General features: G+C 40.6%; 1 protein-coding gene across 2 annotated transcripts in view; it reads right to left on the bottom strand.

Moving 5' to 3' along the window:
- Positions 1 to 309: 309 nt before the first annotated feature.
- LOC146607742 (pre-B-cell leukemia transcription factor 1) overlaps positions 310 to 17,342 on the bottom strand; it is a 62,930-nt gene continuing 45,897 nt past the window's right edge. The window contains exons 3-9 of one of the 2 annotated variants that reach the window (XM_085347598.1): positions 16,643 to 16,887; positions 14,437 to 14,627; positions 11,313 to 11,448; positions 9,850 to 10,009; positions 7,031 to 7,143; positions 5,315 to 5,404; positions 310 to 3,090 (exon numbers count right to left, since the gene is read on the bottom strand). In XM_085347598.1, coding sequence (XP_085203724.1) covers positions 2,998 to 3,090; positions 5,315 to 5,404; positions 7,031 to 7,143; positions 9,850 to 10,009; positions 11,313 to 11,448; positions 14,437 to 14,627; positions 16,643 to 16,887 — 1,028 coding nt within the window. In that variant the 3' untranslated portion in view covers positions 310 to 2,997. The remainder of the gene's footprint in view (positions 3,091 to 5,314; positions 5,405 to 7,030; positions 7,144 to 9,849; positions 10,010 to 11,312; positions 11,449 to 14,436; positions 14,628 to 16,642; positions 16,888 to 17,342) is intronic. The other variant, XM_085347599.1, reaches the window with a different exon arrangement.

Below are 17,342 nucleotides of genomic sequence, written 5' to 3'. Positions count from 1 at the left end.
AAAAGTCTGCTGGAAACACCACGCTCAAGTTTGTGGTGGAGAAAAGCACAAAGAGCAAACAAAACTTCACCAGAAAAATGACAAAACCTCCGTTTATGCAACAAAAGAAACTATTTATTTGGGATACGCATTGCCAGTACAAATTAAGAGACCATAAAACCTACACCTTTCAGCTATTTTTCTCCACAGAAAACAAGTTTTGAATCGGAATTAAAAAGACAATAGTTTTCCATTTGATACCTTTTTACATACGCAGAGATCTTAAAAGTTAAAACCTGTCAAGAAAAAGGCTCCACGATTTCACTCTGAAATCCTTATAAAAAAGAAGTTAACATTCAAAACACTGCAGTACGTTATTTTATTGAAGAACAAAAAGACATGCAACAAATAAAACATTTCATGTTTTACAAATTGGTCATCTTTCTTTTCATGTCTCTTTTCCTTTTATATTCAAAAACTAAAAAGCATCATTACATGAAGCTTCGATAATATTTGACAGGCAATGTGAAAAGTAGAGTTAAGCCTTTTTTTGAGGGGTGCAAAAACAATCCTCGTGTTTGCCTTGCATGGCCGCCGCTGTCAGTTCACTCCAATGACTTCCAAAGACACGACTGAGGCAGGTTCTGTGCATCATTTCAATGGTGCTCGCCCCCTCGGCTGTAATACTGAGCAGGTGAGTCGAGAGGGGAGCCGCTCTGAGTCATTCAAATGAGTTTGTCTGTTGCCATCACGCCGTCGTAGATCTCAACGCCCAAGCTCTGAGACATCCATGATTTCATACGTGTGTAATAAATACTGTTAAAAAAATACCTGTGGTTTTCAGGCTGTTTGGGATCTCGGGACTGAATTTTCTCTCAGGGTTCAGTTCAGCTAAAATAAAAGCCAAAGAGAGGGCAATGTTAACGCTAACTTTTCACGTCACCTTTAATGGGACAGTAGCCATTTTGGACGCAGGGTTGTAACATGTGACATGAGTACAAAAGAATAAGAAGGATTTCACCGTAAATCCAACAGGAACTCAAAGAGGCTGCGTTAAAATAGCTACTGTCCAAATTCAAAGATGCAAAAAAAGAGTAAAGGCGCATATCTACATACTGTATATAGAGCATTCTTGGGCAATTCACACATAATGGTAGCATAAAAAGAAAAACAGTCAAAAGAATATCAAGTGAAACAAAAAAGATGACTTATTTGCAAAATGGAGACACATAAAAATATATGCAAACATCTTCTGGATTTGTGTGCCATCAGGGTATTTGTTTTCATTTGAATTTATATAAACACTACTGTATTCCAAGTGCATTTTTCTGGCTTTGGATACAGAGTACTGGAGCATAATGAGATGCTCACTAGCACTGCAGATACTAAAACCATTCAAAAACAGGAAAAAGAAAACCCTCGATAAAGCTGATCCCAATGAGGAGGATAAAATTCTGCCTTTTTTTGGTATCAAAGTATGTAAATGCTCATGAGGACTATTGTAATCATGTATACATTGTACTGTACATACGACAAAGGTCACAAATTTAATTTCACATTTCAGATTGGCATCATGTTCATGAGTGTAGTGTCATTTTAAACAAAGAAAAAAGTGAATAAGTGAGAATATAATTACTTTCTAACGTCAGACGTTCTCTCTGATGTTATCAGAGGTTACAAAACAGGTCAGGCAGATCAAGATGAACACATGCCGATTAGATTTGTGACTAAATCCTGAGGATTCAGTGAGACATTTTGAACAGAAAAAAAAAAAATGAATATTGCAGAGACATATCTATTACATTTTTTAGCATGTTCCAGTTTTACAAACTTTAATAGGAAACGATTATTTATTTTTATCAAATTTTGCACATTTTTATTGACTTTTCCAATTTATTTATTGGAAAAGAATAAGTTGAGCAAAACCAAAAATCTTCTGTTCTCAAAATGATTCATCTCGTGCTCGGACTTTTGGCACAAATGTGATTCCATACATGAATGAGAAAGGACATGCGATGTGTTCAATCCTGATGACATGATACCTTAAAAACTGAATTACTGTTTGGTTACCAGCAGTATTTGGATCCGTTTGTCTCACTGTTAGATTTAAACAGTTTTTCTTTTTTTTCCCACATTTACAAATGCTCCCCTTTGACTTTAATCAGTAGATGTTATTGTGCTTTAATATATACGTCTTTGAGCTCAATTCCTTAATTTCTCGCTTTAAGATTGTAAAGTCTCTGCACTGTTGTGCCATAGTAGCTGAAACGTAGCTACTATGGCACAAAGCAATAAAAGGTCTTAAATGTCAGTGTCTGCTGTAGAAGTTCTGAATACAAACAATACAAACCGAGGCTGAATACTTGGATATCAGCTTACTAATATAAATGGACTAACATAATAATAATAATAATAATAATATGTCACAATGTATGGCATGAGAAATTTAAGGACATGAGACAACAATGTTTTCAAAATTCACCTCCAGAGCTGAACTTTGGCACCATAGGTAAAAAAAAGAAAAGTAATCTGGTATTGAAAACAGACGTGTAACGATAGGGCTCGATGTGGTGTGTGATAAATTTGTAAAAATACGAAACTTTGTAAAACCGAAGCCGTTTAAATTTTGTTTGCTATGTTATTATTTCGAATAGAGGTAGTGTGAAAGCATCTCAATTTACAAGATGTGGGCCAATACGCTGCTGTGAGCCTACTGTGTGAATATATACTGTAAAGAGAAATACAAAGAGGCAACATGGACATCAAGTGGAAACTGTACAAACTGTGTGGTGTGAATATGAGTCCCCTACGCAGGCTGCTAACGGTGCCGCGGTGGTCCAGATAGGAAAAGTGAACAGTTTTATCCGTAATGGTGAAAACGTCATCTCCAGACCCCGACTGTGCTGCGCCGTTTCCCATCCAGTCCCAAAAAAAGGGGGTCAGGGTATAAGTTTTGGAAGGGAGAGTTGTGGTGGATCGAGGAAAGTGGGAATCAAGAGGAAGCAGGTGGGTGGAGGATCAGTTGGAGGTATCGGAGTGAACGCTTCCAGGTCCTTCTGTAGGTGATGTCACTGATGAGGGGGTTGGAGCATCTTGCCAGCCGCCGTTTGCCTGGGAGGGGAAAAGAATCAGAGAGAACCAGAAGTGGGGCGTGAGTGAGTTGCTCTTCTGTTCATTACTCGATGCAGCTCAAACACACTGAGATAAAAAAACGAATAGAAGTCCTGAGGGCAAGATAGTGCACCAACGCTGGGATACTTTGAACTACGCAGTCAAACACAGCCTTAAGTCAAACTGCCTCCTGGATTGGCGGAAAAGCTAACACAGCTCACATTACAGCTAATAATTCAGAATAAGACTGACATTAAAAAAAATACTGCCGTGTTTCCAGCTGAGCAGAAACAGAATTACCCCATCATACACTGCACACTCACTCATTTAAGCAATGACAACAATAAAGAGAGGAAAAGTCAACTTGTGCAAGATTTCGTCTTGAAATAAATTCCTGCTGCTGTCATTTTAAACAATATGAATATATGTAAATTGTATGGAAGGGCGTCTGAAACAAAACATGCACTAATTACGATGCTGACAGTAGGAATTAACATACAATAAGAACTCTGGAGGTCCTTTTCACCGCCAGAGACAGGCCTGTTAAAGAGCATTTAGGGTGTTAATAGCGAATTTAAAACCATCAGAAAAATTGGAAATGGTCCTCGACAGCCTTTCATTTCACAGCTTGTAATGTGTAATCAAAAGTGGAGGGGTCAGATTGTATAATGTAATCACCCGCAGCAGTCATTATCCAGCAGGCTTTTTTGTATTAGACACAAGATTCACTAAAGTCTGTCTTGACAAGTCTCTAAAACTGTTTGTTTTTTTCGGGATACAGGTCGTATATGTATATATATATATATATATATATATATATATATATATATATATATATATATATATATATATATATATATATATATAACTTTTATGCAAAGACAAACCAAAAACCACTTATGATGTATTTTGTAAATTGTACATTACAACAAAAGTGCTTCTATGCCCTGAATTCTGCAAAATAAAGGCCAAAAGAGGTTGAGATACCTCAGTGGAAAAAATCTAGTTTTCTACAAAAGACAGCTTTGTCATAACTTACTATTATCTGCTAAAACATTATATCAAACTAAACTGTCGTGCATGGATTGGAGAAAAAACAGGCAAGTGAAGAGCAGAGATTCCTAATTTACCAGCCTTAGCAACATAAATCACAGGCAAACAGGCTGCCAGACAGATATCCTGCTCCTACATTATGCATTGCAGAGCTTCTTTACAGGGTATAAAAGTGAATAACACAGCATACTGTGGCAGTGTAAGATGTGGTAGAGCAAGCAGGCGTCCAAGGAGAACCGTATCTGTGAGGTCAAAGGACTGAGAAAGAACAGGGCCTGAATACGTTAGCGTCCTCTCAGGGTTAGCACAGCTAGCTGTGGGATGCGCTCGGAGCAGCCAGGAAGCCTATTTGAATACACATACATGTTTTTATACGGGAGACATTTCATCTGATTATCATATGGCCAGTGAGGCACGACGACGACAGGGGAGGAACCCAGCCGCGGCTGTGACCGTCCTCGTCCTCAGCGCGGCTCGCTGTCAGGGCCATTAGTGTGGCAGGAACATGATCTGAGCAATGCGCTTGGATTGCTGTCCCAAGTCCACACTCTGCTCTCCTTGTGTCTGTCTTATCGATTTTCCCCTTTACGACACGGCTTGTCGCTGTGAATTTCCCTACTGTTTGCCGCCGCCAGCTAGCAACCCCCACCCCACCCCTCATACCCCCACATCTAAACCCGAACTCTGCAGAAAAATAAGACAAACACGTCGGGGACAAACCCCTATGGCACATGAGGAGTCGTTTCCAGGAGCGTGAGGTTTTATTTTTAGCGGGACGGTGCTGATGTCTCCTGTGGGGCATTAATGGGAACTTCTGGCCTTGGGGCTGCTAATCACGGGTCAGGTGGTCAGAGGGAGCTGAAGTCCAGAGCAAAGAGGTGTCACCTGTTTGTGCGGCTCTCTCACGGCTGACCATACGTGGCTGCAGGTGCTACTCCAGGCCTGATTGAACATGACAGGCTCAGAAGGCGGCTCTGCATGTGTGTGGCCAGCACCACGCCTGCGTACGGTGGGTACCGTGCTGCCTGTGGCACGAGTGCTAGAGAAGCAATCAACTAGGTGACCATGGAGTGGAGACAAGTCCTACTAAGTGGCATTCTGAGCCCTATGGCTTTGAAATAATTGGTAGGGAGAGAAAGGAAAAACAAAGGGGGAAAAAAGGAAAGCTTACATTGATGCCCTGCGGACTGTACATCTGGTTGGCTGTGAGTCCTTCACTGTATCCGCCTGTCTGACTGATAACATGGCGAAGGGTATCCACCTGAAACATTCAGAAAGAACAGACAAAGCAAGGTCAGAGTCAACACAAGAGAAGCACAAGAGAAAAGAGAGAGATGACAAGACAACAAGAGAGACAACAAGAGTACACTGCTGCAAGTATGTCCTTGGAGACAACAAAGTCCAAAACAAAAAGGGAATTCAGGATAAAGAGATGTTTGGTTTTTGCCAGCTGAAATCAAACTGTTTGTAGGATGAATACAGGATGACAAATCTTCTGCCCTTGAGACTGGGGTATTAATGACTCTTTTCCATCAAGGTAAAAGTAAGCAGCTGGGTGTTTTCTTTTGGAGGGGGTGTGCATGACAAGGGTAAAAAGGAAGTTTATTAGAAAATAAGTTGAACACATGCTCTTATGCCAGCAAGATTAACAATATTTAGATTAAGAAGATTCGTCATTAACAGCATGTGCCAGTCAAAGCAGAAATCATTAAAACATGACAAATAAAAGGTCCCCTATTAGTCCCACAAATGCTATCCAAGTCCCACTATAGAAAAAGGGTCTGAATCTTATTTTGTTAACAAGTAGTGTATGAGTACAAGTAAGTGCACAGAGGTAGAGGGCAATTAAGTCCCGCCCACATCAGAGGGGAAACAAGTTATTAGAAGCCTCCATGTGAGTTTCATCTGTTAGAAGAAAAAAATAAATAAAAAAAATTCCCAAAAGCACCAGGGTGATGGAAAACAGTACCAACAGGTATAACCCACATCAGTTTGACTATTTCAGGCAGGACTGTGCTTAATTATTATTAATGAGAGTAATTATTTGTTGTTAATAAGTCAAAATATCAAAATGTCTAGCAATATTTCTGTAAGTTAAAAGCTACTTGTTATGCATTTCCTTACTTTCTGCTTGTATTAAATATGGCAAACATTTCAGATGCTTTTCTTGTCTTGGCTCGGGATGTTCTCACTGAGAGGGGATACTCTTAATATGATCATAACGTGAACACAGAGGCTCCACCCACTGCTGTTCAGACCTATTTATAAAAGTGGCCAATCAGGAGGAAATTGCAAGGGAGGGAGCTAAACTGAATTGTTTCAGACAAAGCTTGAACTAAAAGGCTGCACAACTCCTAGTATAAAGTAAATACAGATGATGATGTTGTGGTTCATGCAAAGCTATTCTAAGAATAACAAAAAATGGAGTTTGAAATGAGAATAACAGTTGCATAACTTCCATTATAGTGGAATGTGGATGACTCAGAAAGCATAGCTGGTGATAAACTTAGTTGACTAAAAGATATCTAACCTTAGCTTTGTAACTGCTAATTAAATACTGAATGCTAAAACACAAAAGTGTAGCATCAACTGAATCGTTTCCCCTCCAGTGGGCGTGGCTTTTTGAGGTTGAATCAATGCAGTCCATCTTGCTAGCTTCCTTGGAATTGGCTGGTTTGGCTGTAGATGCACTGTCATATTTCTGCAGTTCTTTTAAGCTAATATAAATTAATTTAAGCATTATCAGATGCTTCCTGATACTACGAGGGTGAAATTACCCTAGTTACTAGTTAATTCATCTAAAACCTGTGCATGACGAGTCTGGCGTTACAAAGATCAGTACTCGATCCGCCCCTGTATCACCTTCTGTTCTGCTTTGGGGCCCTACCTGCGACTGCACGTTGGCTCCCACCTGAGCCCCCTGGTACGAGTCCCCATTGAGAGACTGCACGCTCATGAACAAGTCCCCCGAGTTTGACATGTTAAAAGAGCCACCAGAACCTGAAAGGAGAGAGGGAGCAGTCGAATCACAGAGAGACAGAGAGCAAGCAAAGAGGAGCAAGTCAGCCCGTTCAGGAAGCAGCCTGGAGGAGCAGCATGCAGAGGGTTAGCTAGCAGCCGTGCAGGCTGTTAGACCAGGGGGGGTGAAGTGAGGACCGAGAAGTAGTGTATCAGGTATATGTTTTACCAGGTAATCTGTTTACATATTAGCAAAAAAGAATTAAGAAAGGAGCCCAGATTAATAAGAAATGCACTCAATTGCTGTCTCATCCAAGTAGCCTGGACTGCTTTCATTGAAAGACAAAACTATCTTTAGTGATGGTGACTTGTTGTTGTGTTTTTTTGGAGAATACAACATTTAAAAGACATTTTAAGAAGCCCGAAAAAGCCATTCTTCTTCTTAAGTCTGATATTTCATCCATGGAAGACAGCAAATGATAAACATTTCCCAACAACACTGGACTGTAGAAAAAGATAAGTCTGGCATTCTTTCAAATTTTTACTACTTTATGCAATACATAAAGTGTATAAGCACACCTGTAAAGCATTAATATATGACCACACATGTACAGTGAGCATGGATGTGCTGGTGTCAACAGGAGGCAGAGGGTTTGTCTGCCTCTGGAGAAAATACCACAGAAGAAGAATGATATAACGCTTATGCAAAAAGTATGGGGAGAGATGTTTTTTATTTTGACTGATTAAGATGAGGGGGAGCTGTTACTACAATAAACATGTGGCTAGGGGGGGTCACGGTGACAGAAAACAGCCTGGGAATCATCACAAAGTAAACATGGCAACATATCAGAGTCTTAGTGTGGTACTAGGAGGATTATCCATCACCAGAGGGAGCCATAACAAGGGGAATAGAGGCTAATAAGATTTCAAGGTTCCAAGATGGCTGCCACGCCAGTCCCATTAAATGTGTGTCAAGTCTGCGAGTGATATTTAGGCAATTTAGGCACAGGCAGGTGGTCACCCTCGGACCTAGGGGTTGCACATCTTTTGATGTTACTGGATTACTGCTGAACTCTGAAGCTGGTCAGTTTGAGGCCTAGGGCTACCTGGACTCCACATGCAGGAGTGTAGTTAAACTACCGGGAACAGCAGTCAACAGGTTTTTATATTTTTTCTCTTATTTCCATTTCATTTGCCATTTATCTGTTCAATGTTAGTCCTGAATTAAGAACTACTTCTGCTAAAGAGGGATTTGGCAAAGATTTTTAAATCAGCTGCCTTTCCTGACACAGAACTTTTGGGTATTTGTCTTGTCGCAGTCTTGAATGGGATCTTTTACATGTCAGGCACATGTGTAAACCACTACACTATGATTATATAAATTATATTTCTCCTGGCCTGAAGATCATCTTCACTATTCAGGCTAAAGCTCTATATATCTATCTAAACATGCGAGCTGAGCTTTAATGTTGTGGCTTAAAATGCAGAATTACAACTGCTAGACATTAAAGCAAACTAACGCTCTGTTTTCAATCTTAACGTTGTTATTTGGTAAAAACCAAACAATGTTTTTGTTAAGTGTTCCTAGGTCAAATTAATATCCACTACAAAAATTGCTATAAAAATTGATTACATAAATTAACTTTCATTCTTAACTAAAAATAAGTAATATCTCATAACAGCAGGGCATTGCAGTTTTTAATAAAGGCTACTAATTAAAACACGTAGTGTATTTAATTTTAAAAGCTTTATTTCACCTGTGGCTATTTACACATTTAGCAAAAAAAAAAAAGAAAAAAATTGATTAAATATTAATGTCCTGTAAGACTTGAATCCTTCATTCTACTAATGAAAGAGGCAACTTTAACATTTTTCTATATATTTTAGGCAATTTAAGCAAGTGTGAATTGAAATTTATGTTGCAGGTATTTTTCATATGAACATGGTATAGGTGGTATATTAAAAAACCCCCAAACAAACTACAATGTGTGTATGAAAGGTAAAAAAAGGAATGTAGATGTGATGGTTTGATAGAAGGTGGCAACGTTAACCCTAATTCTATATACCGGATAAGGCAGAAATAGACTTTTCTGGAAAACCTGAATAGTTTTGATGTATTTCGGTTGGAATGATACGTTTTTTTCCTCTTATTGGCAGCACTTGGTAACAGTTGTAAAAAAATATGAAGTACATTTTTTGATTGCCTAGGATTAGGTAATCGTGATGAGACGTCAGAGTTAATCATCTCTGTACACTAATGTGGCTCAACAAGAAAAGTAAGTGGGGTCAATTCACTGTTAGTCTTTTTTCCACTGTTATTCACCAAAAATAAGAAAAATGTAGAATACTACCAGACTTATCCTTAGAGTGTCAGCAGAGACCGTGATAAATACAGAGTTTAATAAGCATACATGAAGAACAGGATTAATTGAGACCCAGACAAGAGGACAGTGAGATTATGGAGACTTGGCACGGGGTTCAGGTCGTCTAATCGGACATATTTTAGTACTAGGGGGGTAATTAGAGTCGTGAAGGGGAAATGTTTAATTTGTTCAGCAGTAACGATGGTGCTTTGTCAGGTTTTAGGCATGTTCTGTGTATAACTGAGTTTGCCTGACAGATCTACTTTTTGCTCCTTTACAAATTACCAGCATCAGCAATGAAAAAACTCTAAAATTGACTAAGTTGTAGTACACAGAGGAGGCACATATCTAATAGCTGAGCAGAGCCAGGGACTTCCTGTCTCACCTGCAGAGTTTGGAGTTGAGGGTGAATTTGCTTGGCTTCCATGTGAGGATGCATTAGCCGCATTCACGGCAGTTCTCGCAGCGTACATGTTGGCTTCTTCTTGGAACTTACCAATGTTTTTCTTGTATCTGATTCTTTTATTCCCGAACCAGTTGGAAACCTGAGCAGACAAACAAAAGAATATAGTTTAATTGTCACGACATATTACCACACAGAGGCTCTCAGAAAAACCATGGCAGTGTTTAGCTTGCATGGCCTTAATGGCATGCAAAACACTGCAGAGAGCCTCTGTCAGAGGTATGGGCTTCACAGACTGGTGCTGTGAATCTGCATTAGTGCCAGAATGGAATGATTGCCAATAACAGTCTCATTATGTCACCATGACTGCAGCTATCATCAGAACTCACGCAAGCACCAATCAGTCAACATCCGCTAACACCCATTACGGCTAATGGACTCCCAGATGAAGCCGGGGGGGTAATCCCAGCGCTAATGATAAACAACATTAAAATGAAAACCAAATCAATCCTGCAAAGTTTCCAATGCACAGAGTAGGTAAACATTCTCCTTTATTATGGCCAAGAAACGGAAACTCTACAAATCATTCGGCTACCGAGCTGCTTCCACAATCAGGCCCAGCTGCACCCTCCAATCATTCCTTAGAAATTAATGAAACCAATTGAGAAAACAATCCATTCCCAAATGATGGATTCAAAACACAAACTGCTGTTTACCTTGGTGTTGTCATTGCTTTCCGTATTATCAACTCTCACAGGAGTGAAACAACCTGAGTGCTGGAATGCAAAGATGTTTTAGTCTTCGCACTCGCCATGAGACAGATGTTGGTTAAGTTACCGTTAGATTTAATCATCAAATGCCTCAAATGATCCCAGCGCTGAATTTCACAAGCTGAAAGCAGCTGCTGATTAATCAATTAGTTGCTTTCTCGAAGATGTTCGATTAGAAACTTCAGTCTATTTTATTTTCACTTCGTTTACCCCCCAAAAAATACGTGCACAAAGTATGCTGGATTTCTCACCATTTGTGTCACACTTTGTAAAAGTACTTGGACTGTATTTAGAATTTATGTTGCAAGTGGTGCATGTGATCCACTATAAGATTAGATCAATAAGAACTATGACAGCTGAGTTGTGCTTAGCTTGCATTACTTCAATAGGAACACTGTGTCACTGGTCAAAAATAGCTTTGTCTGGTTTGATTTACGAGATTACAGACTCATGACAAGGCGTATTTATACTTTAAGTCCTTTGTTGTCTCAATGAAAGGCACTGCTAAATGATTAGAGACGCTGTCTGTACTCATGACAGTCACAAAACATATTATTAGGTTACTTGCCAAGACGCTCTGCGCCAGCTTCATATTAAAACTCGTCTTTGTCCTGCTACTCTGTGTACGGCAGTGTTCCTACAGGTGCTGTGAGGTGGCGGTGATCTGCGGTGTACCTGGGCCACTGTGATGGCGCACTTCTTTGCCAGCTCTTCTTTAGCCTCCTCGCTGGGGTAGGGGTTACTGAGGTGCGAGTAGAAATATTCATTCAGGATCTCTGTCGCCTGCTTGTTGAAGTTTCGTCTTTTTCGTCTGCAAAGAGAACAGTGAAGGTTCAAACGGGGATAAAATTAAGTTTAGAGCAACGATAACAACATGGAACTGGTAAGAAACGCTGGGGAACTATCATTACAGAGAGAAGTCATAAGCGCTCTGATCTCAAAATCAAATTTGCTTATTTCTCCTCCAGCCTTTATCCACAAGGTAACAGTTTGGGACTTTTCCACTGCAGAGATGTTTGCTTTCTCTTAAATATAATGGGACGAGACAATCGGGGAAATTGTAAAAGATGGATGGACGTGTCTTTTTTCTTTAGTTAGCCAGCCTCGCCCTCATTGTCTGTAGTTTGACAGAAAGAAAATTGTTCCTCCATAAAATAGCTCATGACAAAGTTTGTGCATTCTTACTGTAATCAGGTCATGACTTTGGAAAGATGCATCGCTGCTGAGTTTTAAAATGTATTCTTGGCACTTACGCACCACAATGCAAGTGTCATTTAGTTCCAATGTATTCATAAGACGGCAGTCATTTCTACAGCGGCCATCTCCAAAACTGAGGAAAAATCTAAAATAAACTGCACAACAACTACAAATGTAACCTTATCCGAAATCTTGGATTCACTTTTAAACATGACATTTCTGCAAGTTCACCCTATTAAATATTGTGGTTGCTTTAATATGGAGGAAGTGGTTTTCAGCACGCCGATACCAACTCAAGCCGGTCATCAGTTATAAGCCGAGCATCCGTGATGTTGGCTTGACACCAGCACGGTCTCTGCGGGTTTATCTGGCCTTGATTTGGATGTACATTACCCCCCTTTGTGAAAACCTCTGCTGCACCAGAAACTTTCAATTTAGCTGCAGCTTTGCACTGAGACACTTTGTCAGGACTCAAGAGAACAATTAGGCCCAGAATTGCTGCACTACAGCTCTGTTTATGAGCATCTGAAGAAAGCATTAGGGCTGGCAATAAAAGCACATAACTGGGTCATAATAATTAAGTCAATATCTACTATTAATTGTGGGGAGATAAAGAAGAAATCACAGTCTCCATTTTTTAAAAGGTTTAATAGCAGTGTTTGCCTTTTGAATATTCAGACATACAGACGTTAAAACCAGCCAGGGTAGGGCTCCGCTTTAAACCGTAACACTGTTTTGGGAATATACTGACTATGACTGCTCTGGATTTGTGTACTTGCTCTGTGATTAGACAGAATTTTTTAAGTTAAGTGTTTTTTTCCCCTTTTAAATATATATGTATAATTAAAGGACAACAATGGAAATCTTATTTTACAGTTTTAAAGTGTGCAGTTTAAACCTAAACCCATTCATTAACATAACATTTAACTCAAGAATTATCACTGGGATGTCAATTAAACGTATCATAAATAATTGTGCATTTGCACATGTCTTTTTTGCATTCATACTCACAAAAAAGAGATAAAATACGCTGAATAGTAATTTGAGTAATCTCTATGTTTGATAATATAATTTCAAATTTCATTGTGGTGAAAATCTGATATTCTGACTGCATTACACCAGCAAATATGGAACAGCTCTAGCATTTATTTTATTAATTACACCTTATCTAGGAGGAATTAACTATTAAATACGTCACTGTTTTCAAGGATAAAGGATATATCTGCAGTATAGTAATGTACAGTGGGTTGATCAATAGTTTTTTTTAAAACAGCTATAAAGTTAGTGAGAATAATAACTAAATAAAGAATTTGCAGGTGACAAAACTACAAACTGAAATATGTTACAATGTTCCCAAACGCTTAGAGGAAGTGTACAGTTCAGTAGTAATGCTCTCGATGGCCACGTTTGACATTGTTCACAGTTAAAAAAACGGAGGTCCACGCTTCAATTTTAGAGCAGTTTTAAATAATGTGTCAAAAACGTGCTCTGGTGTCAACAGTGAAACTTGGGTTACAAATTTTTTTCAAACTGCTGACTTTATCAGTCATAACTCTGCATTCTCTCTCTTTATAAGCTTTTGATCACTTTTTCGATCGCTCATGAAAGGTTTGCGTGGTTACGTTGTTGAGATGCAGCTTCACTGAAATAGCTTTTTAAAGCTCACCTGTATTTTTAACAGCTTTAACTGAATTTTATTGCAACTTTATTGTATGTTGCTGTTTTGTGTGTGTGTGTGTTTACACCCATGTAAAACCTCAGCAGGAAATGCTAACACGCATTCTGTCATGCTTTGAATATGAAAATGAATCCAGCGATATCCTGCCAACACCACACCTTGAAGCAGACAGATATCACATGCTGGTGGCTCATGAGTTGACCGACCCCTCCATCTCTTGCACTCATCAGGTCATATCTGCGTGTGCCACGTCTAAAGAGGGCTTTACATAAGCTGGAGGGGAACCCTGGAAAATCTCTTTCCGTGGATCCACCGGTGAGGAGATTTGTGCTAAAATCTCTGTCCCCCGCTTCGAAAGCCTGGATGAGAATATGTAAATGTGCACAGCATGGGCTCTAGCAGCCAGTAGATTAATCAGTGGAGCTGAGCATGGCAGTGCCTCTCAACCAGCGAAAGCTCTTCCTCTCCCTTCCCCTTCGCTGCTGCACCACCACAATCATTTGCAAGAGAATAGATAGGGAGCTTTGTAAGGCAGTGCATGCCTCATTTAAATGTTATGCCTCCAACTCAGACAGTGAGTGAGATTTATCCTTAGAGAAATGTATGCAAATCCAAAGCACGCATCAAAGAGAACAAGCGATTACATTAAAAAAAAGGAAGCAGTTAGTGTTTTGGATCATGCACGAAGCTCTCATTGGCCAGTGTTGCTGGGTATACAAGTCCAAATGGCACCCAGTCATGCAAACCAGTCCAGCATGTGTGGTAAACAGCATGTGTTACACCACATTTATGGCATGATAGGCCTCCTACATCAGCCATTCATATGGATATCAGGCAGAGAAGGAGAGCACACGTAGAGGATTTTGTAATTTGCAGCACAGAGCGTGCCGTGTACGACCTGAACCTGTATGCAAAGGCACACACCTGGCATCGAGGAAGCGGGAGCGCAGGATCATCACGGCCTCGCAGGTGCTCTGTTTGAGCTGCATCTGGATGGCGCTGAACTTGCGGTGGATGATGCTCACCATGCGCTCGATCTCTTTGGGCGAAATGGGTCGCGTGCGTGACTGCTCTCTCAACAGGTTCATCACATGGGTGGTGAACTCGTTACACGCCTGTAGGGAAGATAAACACACACACATAGGATTACGTTCAAGAGCACACTTCACTTAAGGTCAGACAAAACTGCAGACGAGACCTCAATTTGTCAAATTTGCCGCGCAGAGTCGAGTATTTAAAATTCACAAATCGTGCGCTTTTCTTAATGTAGTTCTGGGGCAAGCTTTCTCGCAGAGCCAAGGGGGAATATAAGCACTGATATATTTCATATTTAACAGAAATGGTGATGGCAGTATGTTGAGAGGAACCAATGACAGCTGTTCCCCTCTCAGACACACTTTTTACAGCATAGCCAACCCTGAGAGACGAACATGCCACAACGTTTTATTCATCGCACCCCCCCATGTGACACCAGCCGTGAATCTGCCACGATATTACACTCCGACTCCGCGCCTCTTACTGCCGCCTCTTCTTTATTTCCTCTCCTCCTGTCGATCTCTCCCTGGATTTCGCCGTGTCAGGCTTTGTCTGTGTCTGTCTATCTCTGTGTTCATCTGTCTTACTCGCCTCATCTGAAAGGGATGCTATTGTCATGAATGCATCGGTTATCAAGGCAATGAGAGAAAATCACCCCCTTCCTTTAAAGCATCCCTTCAAGACTATACTTGGAATACACACAGAGGCTGCATATGATGGACTATTCTGGGGTAAAGACACAGTCTAAAGTGAATTCTTACTGACGTGTACTGAGGAAACAGTCGAAGGGTTGCTACTTGATTTAAGAGTGATCCTGCCTCAGCGAGGAGTAAAAAAATCTGGATTAAAGTTCAGGAGGGAAAAGCAGATATAGGAAGATGGACCAGCTCAGCAATATATAATCAGTTTTTGAACTGATTTTGTACTTTCTGTAGAAGGACTGCATCTTCAAAGTGTGCAGAGCTGGAAAACCCTGAAGTAAAATGTGATAAAGTAGTAAAAAACATGTTTTTCTCGTCAAACTCTTGGAACTTCATAATATTCCATTTTCTATCACACATAAACCTGCAAATTGCCACATTTGAGAATCTGAAACTAAGAAAAGTTTTGGTCATTTTACTTGACAAATAAAATAAATCATTGCTTACTAAACATTATTTTTCTATCACGTTTCACACTTTTTAAAATCAAACTGGAACCTCATCAAGATCCATCTTACAAGGCAAAGCTTACAAGCTGCCTTCAAATAGTTTCATCCCCTGCCAAGTCATCCCAGGTGCATCTCCTAAACTTGCTCATCACATCTTATTGCATTCTTTGTTTTTTGTGGTTCACGCATAAATCCGCGAGGAAAGATATACGGACCGCATAAAATAATAGCTACTCGAAGTATAAAAAGTATTAGAACAAGTCTCACATAAAAACAGCATCTCAAGTTTAAAGGGCTCTTACAAGTACATATAAGATGTTTCATTATGACCTTATTTAATTTAAAGACTTTTAAGGATACACTGAGAGCAGCTTTAAGCGGCAGTTAAGGCCATTGTTTAATTAATCGAACTGTAGCTCAATAACCTTGACTCAAACTTGAGTCGCTTCAGGCTTCGCAGCACAGAATATATCACTGCTTCATTCCTTTTTTCAAAGTTTTCAGCAGAACTTTTTCATCTTTTCCAACTGTTGCAGAAATCCTTCTCCCCGCGCTGTCTGGGAATCTCTTTGCTCTGGCAGTTATGTATCATAAAAAATGCCTTTAGAGACCACCGTGCTTGCAGGCCTGAGCCTCTAGCCCTGCTGTGGTGTGCGTGCCAGGCTACAAAAACGTGGAGATGCACGACAAGCTAAAATGGCATTAAAGTGCACATCGTGATGTTGCTTTTGATGTGTCCTGCTGTCACAGCAAATGCACAGGAAACTCCCTAACATCATTAAGCTGGTCATATGTGTGTGTGTGTGTGTGTGTGTGTGTGTGCGTGCACTAAAAACACTATTTCAAAAAATCAGTGTGTTATGGTTCTGTAGAAATTCTCTATACGTCACAGCCCTATTTCCCACTCTGTCAGGTGTTGGTCTAAGGTGCATCGTCTGCTCTTACCTGTTCATACTTCTCCAGCTCTGTGTGGTAGATCTGCCTGATCTGGGTCAGCTTGGCCCTGTAGTCAGAGTGCTCTGCTGAGTTGTCGGCCCCTGCCCCTCCAGAGGCGGCCGCTGCAGCCGCCGCTGCCGCAGAACCTCCGCCTTTCTCCGGTCCGGACACGCCCTCTGCCAGAAGCATGTTGTCCAGTCGCATCAGCTGGGGGTCTGGGGGCTCCTCCTCCTGGGCGCCGCGAATGCTCAGCACTGCGATGACAGGAGAGGGCCAGAGGTCAGTCATAAAGGTCGCACCTGCAGCGGTGTGATGCACCGTAACAAGCTGTCAACCGTGCAGCTGACACCCCTGAGCTGCACCCACACATCCACCAGCTCAGCGTGAGCCGTGCAGTATAACAAAGACCGACACACAGGCTGAGGGAGACTGAAGTCTGCCTCACTGAAGGAAACATGGGGTCTGCTGTAAAAAAGGACCATTTGAAGATGGTGCTGCCTCCTCTCATTTATCTATTCAACTTTCAAATTCAACCTCCTAATTGGTTTCACGTTTGTTTTTCATCCAAAGCTACTTCCACAAATACCCCAAGAAATTAATGACTTTGACAGGCCTGAAGACGATCTATGGAAAGAAGCTCTCATGATCAAATTAGATACACTCCTTTTGGAGACATAAGCTTCTTTGATTTGCATGTTTTAGATATTTT

Source organism: Diplotaxodon limnothrissa, linkage group LG23, assembly GCF_057381915.1.
Source record: "Diplotaxodon limnothrissa isolate DT_005_m linkage group LG23, D_limnothrissa_male_GT1.1, whole genome shotgun sequence".
Taxonomy (NCBI): domain Eukaryota; kingdom Metazoa; phylum Chordata; class Actinopteri; order Cichliformes; family Cichlidae; genus Diplotaxodon; species Diplotaxodon limnothrissa.
Note: the sequence above shows the minus strand (reverse complement) of the source record. Positions and strands in the feature narration are given on the sequence as shown.